At 36.2% G+C, this 12,206-nt stretch overlaps 1 protein-coding gene across 3 annotated transcripts in view; it reads left to right on the top strand.

Annotated features, from left to right (window-relative positions):
• The window catches only part of LOC132200817 (mitogen-activated protein kinase kinase kinase 10-like), a 38,994-nt gene that overhangs the window by 23,655 nt on the left and 3,133 nt on the right, over positions 1 to 12,206 (top strand). For 2 of the 3 annotated variants that reach the window (XM_059626552.1, XM_059626551.1), the window contains 10 exons: positions 4,035 to 4,215; positions 4,621 to 4,769; positions 4,830 to 5,005; positions 6,261 to 6,510; positions 7,503 to 7,622; positions 8,215 to 8,430; positions 8,711 to 8,740; positions 8,974 to 9,187; positions 9,657 to 9,939; positions 10,615 to 11,327. In XM_059626552.1, coding sequence (XP_059482535.1) covers positions 4,035 to 4,215; positions 4,621 to 4,769; positions 4,830 to 5,005; positions 6,261 to 6,510; positions 7,503 to 7,622; positions 8,215 to 8,430; positions 8,711 to 8,740; positions 8,974 to 9,187; positions 9,657 to 9,939; positions 10,615 to 11,327 — 2,332 coding nt within the window. The remainder of the gene's footprint in view (positions 1 to 4,034; positions 4,216 to 4,620; positions 4,770 to 4,829; positions 5,006 to 6,260; positions 6,511 to 7,502; positions 7,623 to 8,214; positions 8,431 to 8,710; positions 8,741 to 8,973; positions 9,188 to 9,656; positions 9,940 to 10,614; positions 11,328 to 12,206) is intronic. The other variant, XM_059626553.1, reaches the window with a different exon arrangement.

Raw genomic sequence — 12,206 nt, 5'->3', positions numbered from 1 at the left:
ATAAATTTATTTTTAAAATTAATAGAGGCTGCCGCGTTCGATTACAAACAAACGGCCGAAGACCTTCCTGCATTGCTGCGGCTTGCGGTTGGAAGGAAAATCCGAGATGATTTAAGAAGACAGTCCTTTTGTTTCCTCTTCAGGTTCTGCTTGGTCGAGATCAGAATGAAAGGAAGAAAGAAATATTATGAAAGGAATTGTCGGTCAAACGGCACATTTGATACTTGACTTTGAACTTTAGGAAAGTATCCAAATTAGAATTGAAAAAAAAGGTTTATAATATTGTTAGCTTTTTATAAAAAAATGACAAAATAACAAAATAACAAAATATGCACTAAAAAAAAACAAAGTGTAAAATTAATTTTAAATGTGAGGTAAATTAATTATTGGGACTTTTTGAAGCGTTATTCACGATTAAATTTGGAAATAGGGAAAAATCCATGCATCTTCAATAATTTTTTTTTTTAATTCGATGCTTTTTTGGATGATTTTTTAATTGGGTAAAAAAAACCGTTAACAAAAAGTTACTCGAGCACCGAAATAGTAAAATTAATAATGACTGATTTAATTAAATATTCAGCTCTAAACAACAATTTTTAACGTTTCATCTCTATGGATCTAAAATTTGGTTTTATTTTTCAAGTCCAAATATTTGTGAAAGTTTTTCATTTTTGTTTAATCATCATAAAATTTATGAGATTTCCCCATTATTTTTATGTTTCCACAGAGACTTTTCGAATTGCGTGCTAGAATTTTCCCCTGTCGGACAATTGCGCCTCAAATTCGACTTTCCTCCTGTTGCCGTGCAAAATTGATAGTAGATAAACGCGAATTGCTGCGACGACAACCCTCCGGACGGCCGTTCCGCCCTGCATCCCTCCCGGGGGCGATTTGCGTGGATGTCGGCATAAATACGTTTCGTTTTATGGCCCGAGCTAATCTAATTATGCGTCAAGTCCGCCGGGATCGACAGAGACACAAACGCACATCTGCTTGCAAAAAATTCCACTTTCGCGTGGTTGACGCCGAGTGGGTGCTCGAACGACCGAGGCAGATGGCCCACAAAGTTGTTTAGACAGTGGCGCGTTATTGATTTTTTTCAATGCAATGGAACTCTTTTTCTCTTAAACTAGGCGGGGAAGATTTTCTAGGTATTCATATTAATTTTCAAGTCTGATAATGAGAAATGTTATAATTTTTTTCTTAATTATATAGTTAAATTTAAATTTTATTATATACGTCTTTTTAATTAATTTTATTGTTTTTTTTTTCAAAATAATAAAGGTTGCAGTTTGTATTATGAAAATTGATAAGCATTTCTTTACTTTAAATATGTATGTACAACTTTTTGCAAAGTATCACAATACCATATTTTAACCCTTTTGATTTACATGAATGATTATAAATATTTCTAATGATTCAGAGAAAGAAAAACTCGGAGATCTCGGAGCTGGAATTTTTTTTTTAAATTTGATCCATGCACATAGTCAACATCATGTTCAAATTATTGTTTATCAATATTTTTTTATTACAAAGTAAAATTTTATGCTACAGTTTAGAATTTAGAAGGTGATACTATATTATTATAATAAACAATGAACTTTGGTAGTTTAAATAAAAAATTATTTTATATTTAAAATAACTTTAAAATTAAGAATAGTGTATAAAAAATGCAATAAATAAATATTTTTTAAGGTTAATGTTTTTAAATAATATGATATTATATTACTGAAATGTGAAAGCGAAAATAGTTAATGATTCTGCTTGCGGAAAGTTAATCCGGCTGCTGGCACTGCTGGCTGTGCTGGAAGCTGAGCCGCAAAGCGATTCGCGAATCGATTGCTCGTTCGTTCGCTCGCTCGTTCTCCCGCTTCAGGTAAAAGGCCATCAGATTAAACGAGCGCTTTAATAATTCCGCTCATCTGCCGCCCGATTGGAATTCTAATATGTCTGCACTGAAAAACCTTTTCATCGTTTTCAATTTCGCTTCCGTGAAAGGACCCGCGTGCTTGCTTAAGGTCACGTGCCCGCGTTATTTTGCAGTGTCAGTTCATCCCTGGGGACAAGGTAAACAAACAAACCCGCCGAGTTTGGAGAAAAAGTCACCGTCAACCCCTCATTTTAAAGCTGAACCAACATCCCCCTCGTAGATGGTTTTTCTTACAAAGGAAAAATCGTTAAATATTTTTGATCCAAAAAAGTGAATAATTTTGTTTAGAATAAGATGATTAAATTATTATCTGAAAAGTTAAAAAGATATTTTAAATTTAACTTGGTTTCAGGAATGTATGTATTTGAAATTTAATCTCTTAATCTTGAAATAAGCTGGCAAATTGAATCCTGTAAAATATAAGTTATCATTTTTAAAATGAATTGCTTAATAACCGTCCCTCTATTTCAAATTAAATTTTTTTGATTAAATTGGCTCAAATATATAACAATTAAACTTGCTAAAGCCCAGTATTTAAATAAAATTAATAATATCAACTAAAACTTTTAAAATTTTTAATATTTATTTTCTTACAAAATGTTCATAAACTATATTTAAAATTTAAATTTTTTTTTAAATATTGTTGTTTATTTATAAATTTGAATGTACTTACAGATTTCCCTCCCCCTTTTCTCTCTCTCTCCATTGATTGAAATTTTTGCAAGCTCCTGATTGACAGAGGGCGCACAAAAGGGGGCGCATTATTTAGCAAAAGCAACCCCCGCTCGTCCGTATTCAGCTGCGACAACAAAAAGAGATGCAAAATGAAAACAATGACGAAATAACTAACAATGCGCCTCTCTGTCGTGCGTTTCCATTCTTTGTTTGCCGCTCGCAAATTTAATTTACGCGCAGTCACGAACTCGTCAAAACAAAGAACCGCACAACGAATGGATCTTTCACGTAACAAGCTTGCAAACGAAGTTTTTCAATCAAATTTCGCTCGTCGAAAGCAGCGGCTTTTGCAAAGTTAAGGGGCCGTTTAAGCCGGGGTGTCGTGTCGGTTGCCTACCTATCGCTCCCCCGGGACCCGAGTATCTGCAGAACTGCTGCACTGCCGCCCCAACTTGAAGTTTGAACATGTTCCAACTCGTTTCCTGCTCATGAAGCGAGATGTGGTTAAAATTTTAGTTTCGCGAATTTAAAAAAGTCTGTGGAAGAGAAATTAAAATTTGAATTTATTTCTAAATTTAAAGGATAATTAATTTTTGCGCGTAAAATGACGTGACATTCTAGGATAATTTGAGTTAAAAAAGTCCTCAAAATGTCATTTTTAGAAAAAAGTTTCAAAGGATTATTAATTGCAATTCGTTTTTTAATTCATAATATTCAATCATTACAAAAATTTGTTTTTCAATTTTGCTGATTTTTTTTTTGTATTTTTCTTGCTCAGACCGTGACCGAAACTGGAAGAGCCATTTTTTTTTATTAAAAACTATTTTCGCAACGAGGAAAAGCCCGAACTCTTCATTTCCATGATCAATTTCTTGAAACAAAATCTTAATTGCGTAAAAATTATTCACTATCATTAAATTTTGCAGTTTCAAGTGAATTTCTGGTTTTTATTTGTTTGGCTCATTTTAATTTATTCAATAATACTTTCAGTAATTTTTTCAAATTTAACGTTATTCTTACATATACGTAAATTTAATATAAACATTTTGACACTGAATGATTTTCACTGCTCAATCTTTTTAATTGCTTTTCAACCTGCTCTGATGTAAATGAGACCAGTCGATTTCTTTATTGGACCGTAAATCACTGGTCGCGCAAGTCCAAGTTGAAGGATTGATTAAGTGCACAAAATGCATCTTCCACGTCGCTTCAGCTCGTTGGCATGCAAATCGCCTCGTAGTTGTGACACCCGAGACGTGAATAATCGCCTCCAGATCCTTTTTACGGTCAATATAAAGCAACTGAGCATTTGTTATCCTCCAGTGTAATTAGCGATTACTGCAAAACCACCGACCTGCCTGAACATGCAGCTGTTAATTATTTATTATTATTTATTTCTAACCAAGCCTTTTTTCCTTTTTGTCCGCAGTGTTATTAAGCGAACCCATCGAAAATGAAGACCTGCAGTTCAAGACGCTCAAGATCACGGATTTCGGACTGGCCCGCGAAGTGTACAAGACGACGCGGATGTCGGCCGCGGGCACCTACGCTTGGATGGCGCCAGAGGTCATCCGCGACTCGACCTTTTCTAAAGCTAGTGATGTCTGGAGGTAAGAGAAAGAAATTGTCTTTAAATTTTGAAATTGATTAGAGATATTTTAAAATTTTGGCAATCGCAGAGATGATGATGAAAATTACGAAAATTTTCATGATTTGTTTATTAAATGTTTGTTTTTATTCAATCTGTATTTTTTTTGTGTGAATATAAAACTATTTTTCGTTCACTTCTGTTTTTTTTAAATTTTATTTTAATTTATTACGTCAGTTGAATATTTTCAAATTGTGTGTTTTTTTTTTTTAAAACAAATTGTTTTATCTTTTTTCTGATTAGAAATTTTTAAGAATCGGCTGGTCAGCTTGATCGATAATAATGCGGATATTATCCAAAAGAATAAAAAACTGCTGAATGAATAACGTTTCCTTTTGACAAATAAGCAATAAACCCGTATTTGCAGCTACGGCGTTTTACTTTGGGAACTTCTGACTGGCGAAACTCCCTACAAAGGAACTGACACATTCACCGTAGCCTACGGAGTTGCTGTAAATAAACTAACCCTTCACATCCCCACAACCTGCCCCGAACCGTGGCGAGCACTCATGGAAGGTCTGATTTTATTTTACTTTTTTTGTATTTGCCAATTAATTTCTATTAATTTTTTCACAGACTGTTGGGCGCCGGATCCGCACATGCGGCCTTCCTTTGAGGAAATCCTGATAGCGCTGGATGGCATCGTCCACTCGACGTTTACGAAAACGCCACATGAGAGCTTCCACACGATGCAGGACAACTGGAGAGTAGAAATAGAAGACGTCCTCACTGGACTCCGAAAAAAAGAAACGGTAATTTTAAATTTTAACAAATCAATTTAATATTTTCGTCAAATCGCAGAATTCGGCTCATTCACTTGCACTGCGCTTATGTTTTAATTTTCAAAACGATTTCCATTTTAAAATAAATGGAAGTTTTTAAATTTTTTTAATTAATGCACCGCCATCGTTTTTCTTCTTTTCGATTGAAAGGCATGTCGTAATCGGGAGGAGGTGAGTTTTAAGTTAAAACAGCCCTCTAGGTGTTTTAGCTTAGCTCTCAATGTGGGGCAAGTGCATGCATCTTTCAGGAAGGGCGCCGACGTTTTATCATTAATTCATGTACATAAATAAAAGAAAACACACGCCACCCCTTTTTCAGAGAGCTCTCGTCTACCTTTGGGGCAAAAAGAATGAAACTGACGTTGAAAAGAAAATCATTATTTAGTCTTGAGATTAATTTCTTCAGAAATATCTTGCATATTCTGTAAATAATATATTGATAGAACAGTATTATGAAGTTTTCAAATGGGTATAATATTTATGTATTTTAAAGTTAATAATTTCTTTTTAATTTTAACCGTTTTAACAGCATTTTGTTAAAACTATATCAGAAATTAGGATTTATTTGTTTTTTAACTATAAAAGTAGATAAAAAATATTTATTTATTTTTTATTTAATAATAAAATAGCATCATATTGCTTTGAATTTTTGAAAGTCACAATCTATCGGAGAGGAAGGTCATAATTAAAATAAAAGTTTTTCTTTTTGTTTATATATATTTTGTCTGCTATTTTTATAAACTGCTGTAAATAAAATGACTAAATTCAATTAGTACATTCCTTCTTCTAGTACTGTTGGCGAATTAAATATTTAATGTATAGTTTACACATGTTTTCCCAAAAACAAAATAAATAATATGTTGAAACTTTGTTGGATATGAAATTTCTTGAAAATCCTTGATCAACCCTTTTTTTAAATTAAATTTTAGCAATATTAGTAATAGATATTTGTATTTAATTTTTTTTATTTTAGAACTTTTTTCAAAATTTTTGAATTGAAACAGATTCTATTGAGATGAAAACCCTATTTAACTAGACCAACTGTGATAAAAAGATGATTTTGAAAAAATGACTAACCCTTTTAAGTATTTACCAAAGGAATCACATTTCCACCCTCCACGTTTCGAACGTTGTAAATTTCTTACAAAACCTATAAAAATGTAAAAATTTCCAATAAAATTATGTCAGGAAACAAAAATTTTAAAGTTATAACTGAAAATTTCAGGAGCTGCGATGTCGGGAAGAGGAACTGAGCAAAGCCCAGCTGCACCAGAGGATATTCGAGCAGCACCTGCTGGAGAAGGAGCAGGAGCTGAAGGCGCGCGAGTTCGACCTGCTGCAGCGCGAGCTGCACATGATGATGACGGCGCAGCAGCAGTCGACGCCGACGCCGTTCAAGCGCAAGGGCAAATTCAAGCGGTCGCGCCTCAAGCAGCTGAAGAAGGAGCCCGGCCAGAGCATCAGTTTTCCCTCGGGTGGGTTTTTCAGGCGGCTGCTCTCGCCCACCTTTGCGAACGCGCACACCCGTCTCGAGCAAAGCACCTCCTCGGACGACCTCCCTGGGCTGCTCGCGTCGCCCGACGAGGGGGCGGCCGCCGCCGCCGCCCCCGCGGAGGCCGCCGCCTCCTCGTCGGCCGCTAAAAAGACGGAGAAACCGCGCTTCGGATTTTTCAAATGACAATATGATGATGATTGTTGTTGTGTGGCTTCACCCCCTTGTTTGTGCTGCATTTCCTTAATACCTGATTTTTTTCTCTTAGACAAAATCAATTCTCCCTTTTATTGTAAAGTTATTTTTATAATTTTTGTATACTCTTCCCCCATGACGTCTCCTTTTTTTTGGCTTTTAATATATGTGTAAAACTGTTGTATTTGATTAATTACGCAATTACTGGTGATGGTTGTGTGGTTTTCCTGAGAAATTATGGTTGTGGTTCGTTTGTTTTTTACAAAAACGGTTTAATAACACGTGCAGGTTTTGAGCTTTTTTTAGACTTCGGAACGCACCTGGTTTTTGTTTCTCTCACAAAACTCCTCAAAAGCAGTCTACAAAATAATTGCCTTGACCAAAGGCTTTCCAATTTAATATTTGGCTGTTAAAACTGACAATAATTAACCTCCTAATATTTTTTTATTCAAAATAAGGTAGGGTTTAATTTTTATCAGTCAACTGGAAATTTTTGGATAATAAAAATTAATCCAAAGTTTATAATTGTTAAATGAAATTACCTTTTCTAGTTGATGCCTCGATATTAACTTTTATAACCAACCTTGTTGTTTGAGTGAGAGTTGATAACTATTTCAATTATTCCATCCCTCGCCCTAAAAACGAGTGCTTTAGAGCTTTTTAAGTGTGGTCGTGGTCTGCTTTTACGTAATTCAATCGCACCCCCTGAGCTAATCTAGAGTAAAGTTATAGCGAGAATCTCCGCTCAGTTTTGCAAAATGGTCCCTTGAATTTCCGCAGATTTCCGCCACACGATCACCGTTCAGCACACAGGGGGCATGGAGAGGAAAGCGCGCACCGCCTCGAGCCCGAACAGTCCGCCGGGCTCTCCGAGCATTCCGCGGTTCAGGGCCATTGCACGTAAGTACCACAGTCAGAGTTCGCCACCCCCGACCACACAACCGTCAGAAAAACTCACGTCACGATTCTTTAAGCTGCATAAATATAATAGTTATTTTTAATGCCAAAAAAAATATATATATTTTAGAACTTATAGGCAACTGTTAGGAAAGTGTGGTATTTAAAATATAAGTTTATATAAAAATTTCAAAGAAAAATTTCACGCCATCATCTGCAATTGTCTTTCTTTCCGGCATGATTTTCATTTATAAATTCATCCGTCGGCATGTCAAAATTTGGTTGTTACACAGTTTTAAGGATGAATCTGTTGTGCTTAATTTAATTTTGCTAGCGAGTAGTTGAGAGCCATATCGAAATTATTGTTGTGCTGCCACATAAAGCGAGCCTTCATGTAGTAGACTTTTATTTTATAAAAAGACACAAATATCAACATTTTATGTTTTATTTTACCCGATTTTGTTTTCATTTTTTGCACCCCTTTATTATTTTAAGCTAAATTTGATTTCCATCGACCTGAAACTCACACCGGCCAGACTCAAAACATTTAATACTTTTGTTAAAAATTTGTTGTTCTAATGATCCGTTCCACCAGTCCCTGCCGATGGGGTTAAAGGCAAGACTTGGGGGCCGAGCACGCTGCACCAAAGGGAACGAAGTCAGATCTTTACCCGGGTGGCCGACGGAGGCCACAAGCGGTGGAGCAAAAGCGCTCCCAACCTCGAGAAACACGCCCGGAGCCACGCGGCCGCCGTGGCCGCCGCCGCCCGCGAAGGAGGAGTGGTCAACATCGGAACTCTACAGGAAATAGGTACCCAACCAGATTCTTTCACGGGCAAAAAAATTCTAAAAAAATTCTGGTGTTGGAATAAAAAAAAAAATTATACAATTTCTGCTGGTTGGTGTTGGCCTAACGATTTATCCGTCCGTCTCTGCTACTTATTTCAAAATAATAATTTTTAAAAAATATTCACTTCGAATCAGGTCGAAAGTTTTATCACATATAACTCTGATTTCGCTTTTGATCTTTTTTGGTTTTGATTTTGTGCACAGTTTGATTGAAACGTTCACTCTTGTTTGCTTACGTGCAGGCTATTCGCAGGAGTGCCTACACTCGTACAGTAAGTCTTTTACTAGTTTCGCACCTTTGCATGCTCCTTTCTAGTAGTCTCAAAATCCCACCCCTTTTTTAACACAAATTCAAAATTTCTAATCCAATTTTCAGCGCAAGATAAATGTTACAATTGGCTTTTTAAACGCTCTTTCTCAACCCTTTTAGCCGCCAGACTTGGACCCTGCAATTATTTCCCAGTTTACTAATTTTTTTTTTCTCTTCGAAATTCTTCGATTTCAGACTACGTAGAGAACGAGTGGGTGGATTACCCGCAAGGAGCCAAACCGCTCATCCCGATCGCCACTCTTTACAACGGCGCCGAGAAGAAGCCCAAATTGTCCCTCGTCGAGATGGTTTTGTACAACATGGCGGCAATGATGGCCGGAGTGGCCGCTGGTTACGACGTCCGGCTGTCCAATGTCTCTGCAATTCACCCCAAATTACATCCGGACAGGTGAAAAATACATCCAGATTTCATCATTCTGGAAAGCTTAAATAAAGTAGAAAATAATAATCAAAATTACTATAAAATTCTTTGAATTTCAAAGTTCTTATTATTTAAAATGCAGAGAAAGATCTTTAATTAAATTATAAGAAAAAAATTATGATATTATATAAAAATTACAAAATTGTAATTTAAATAGTAAAATAAATCTATTTTTGATTCTAGACTATTGTTGATAAAAATCAAAATTAAATTCTTAAAAGAGCAAAAAAGTTGCAAGTCATTTTATCGAGAGAAAAAATAGAAAAATAGAATATAATTTTTGGAATTTTTTAACCCTAGTTTTCTTTTTCTTAATGGTCGAATTGATTTTCTTATCATTCCAATGGACTCAAATTCACAGTTGAATTAAAAAAATATATCTTAAATAATTATGTTCAATTGACCTGCATCAAATTAATTCAATTATTTTATTCAGGGGCGAGGAGGAAGTGGATGAGCGTCGGTGGTGGTTCGGCGAAGGCGCGCCCGCCTACGAGTTCTCCACCGTCTCGGGCTACCCGCACAACACCTACCACGGGCCGACGAGGCACCTTCGGACGCCTTTGTCGCTCGACTCGAGGCCCCTGCGCTTCACCGACTCGCCGCAACACTATGCCATCGGCGGGCCGCCACCTCTGCCGCCAAACTCATCACACTCAGGAACTCCAGTGGCGTCGCCGCGGAGAAAATCTTCAAGTACAAGCAACGATGGCAGTGATGTAAGTTCGGTAATTTGTTTCAAAATCTGAAACACATAATTTGGTCAATTTAAATATTTATTACAAGGGCTTAGGCTGATAAGACGCTTTGTCAAATGTGAATTTTATAAATAAATTGTTAAATGACGAAAAATTAATTTGCAGGAAACTTTGACAAAGATAAAATACAATTTAATATAATTTTCTAAAAATTATTAATAAAATTCAAGTTGATACAAAAATTTTGTTGTTATTCCAAGGTATTTTAATAAATTTGAATTTTTTAATAAGGGTATTGCCAAATTTTTAAGTATTTTTTATTATAAAATAATTATTTTAATTACTTCAGTTATTTTTGTATTCTTTTACAATGACAATTTTATTTTTATATTTAAAAGTATTTTTTTTTTTAAATTTGTTATTTATTTTTAACTGCTTTAGTGCTCATATCTAAATATTTGTGTTTTAAACATAATTTAATCAAAAATTGAAATAAATAATATTTTGTTCCTTTGCAAAACATATGAATTGAGATTTGATACTTATGTACAATTTTTGTAGATCCAGATCCACGGGAAAGCCGTTGAAATTATTAATTATTTCATGTATCTAGAAATAGATTAATTTAATTTAAATAGCAATCGGAGAATTTTTTTTGACAATTTAAATTACTTATAAAAATTACTTGAATTTCAGGTGACTTATCCCCCTCCCCAAGCGATAAACGCCCCCACGATGTACGTCCCGGTGGAGTACTCGCTGGAGGACGGTCGGACGGTGCCGTACCTGGGTCAGTACGTGTACCGCGGCGACTCGAGCTACCTTTACGATCCGCGTGAGCCGCACCACGCGGCCACTTACCTGGAGACGCGTCCGACCTACGGCGCCGACTACGTCAACACGGGGGTGCACTTTGTCGACGGGTACCACGCGTACGACAACCCCAGCAGCAGCGTGAGCAGCTCGAGCACCAACCCGCGGACGCCGTCGCGCCTCTTCTCCGGACACCGCCGGACGCCGTCCAACGTGTCCAACGCGTCGTCCACCAACACCAGCAGCAGCAACGTCAACCCCAGTTTCCGCCTGGAGGACGAAGACTCGCAGTACTCGACGCCGTCGCGCTCCAGACACTTCGAGCCGGCGCCGCCCTCCGAGTACACCCCCTACTACCTGCGCCAGAACTCGGCGCCCCTCGACTCGGACAGGCCCGGCACCCTCGAACTGTCCGGCCAGCGGCTCCGCTCGCAGCTCCGCAAGTACAGCAACTACGGCAGCTCGTCCGCCTCCAAGCCGCCCAGCGGCTGGGGCTCGGGGGCTGGAACCCCGACCAACCCCACGCCGCCTGACAGCCTCACCAGCGAGGACAGCAGCTACGTCTCCGCCAAGGAAAGCACTTCCTCCAGAGTCAGGTACTTTATTTTTTTTTTTCAAACATTCCTTTAAGATTGAAGGGGTTTTGGACGCAACAATTTGTGGTTATTCATTATTTCACTCTTAAATTGATTATTTAAAATTTGCATCAAAACTTTTCCTGTGAGTTTGATTCTAATTTTCCATAGTTAATCATAATTTGGGAAAGAAAGAGCTAATTTTATACATACATTTATAAAAAAATATTTTTATATTCAATCAAGCAGATTGACAGAATATTTTATCAATTCTATTTAATTAATTTATTTTACTCCAAACAATAAGTTAGATTCTTTTCCTCAACTATTCTGGGCCAAAATTTGAACGCTAAGCAACTTTCTAATCACATCAAAGACCGAAGTTTTTGCTATATTTTTAAAGAAAAACTAATATTTTAAATCAGATAGTTAATTTCTTGACGAAAATTTCATTGAAAATTTTTACTGTTATCAGGTCATAAAAATGCAAAATTCTAAGTAATTAGCATTCAAATTTTTGCGTCCAAAAATCCTTTTATCATATTTGTTGTATTTTATTGGAAATTAACAAATCATTTAAATAATTGGCAATGCATTTTCCGAAAATTTTTGATCCAAAAAGAATTAAAAAATTTCATTTTCTGCCTTTCAAAAAGTTCTGTGCTTTTTATATCAAAAATCATTCTTTTTTTATCTATCTTGTGAATAATTAATGAAAATATTTCTTCTCAATGATGAGTTCGTTTCTACTACTGGAGTAACATTATTCCGGTAATTTCATAATCTTTGCATGCTTCTCATTTGAAATAGAATAAGAATAAATAGCATAGAAGCATGGACTTAGCAAGTGAATATATTTTTGTCTCTTACTTTTGGAATAATATTAAAATTTTAATTTTA

Source organism: Neocloeon triangulifer, unplaced genomic scaffold (genome assembly GCF_031216515.1).
Source record: "Neocloeon triangulifer isolate White Clay Creek 2 clone unplaced genomic scaffold, ASM3121651v1 ptg000014l, whole genome shotgun sequence".
Lineage (NCBI taxonomy): Eukaryota > Metazoa > Arthropoda > Insecta > Ephemeroptera > Baetidae > Neocloeon > Neocloeon triangulifer.
The sequence above is the reverse complement of the archived record's forward strand: the minus strand, read 5'-3'. Positions and strand labels throughout refer to the sequence as shown.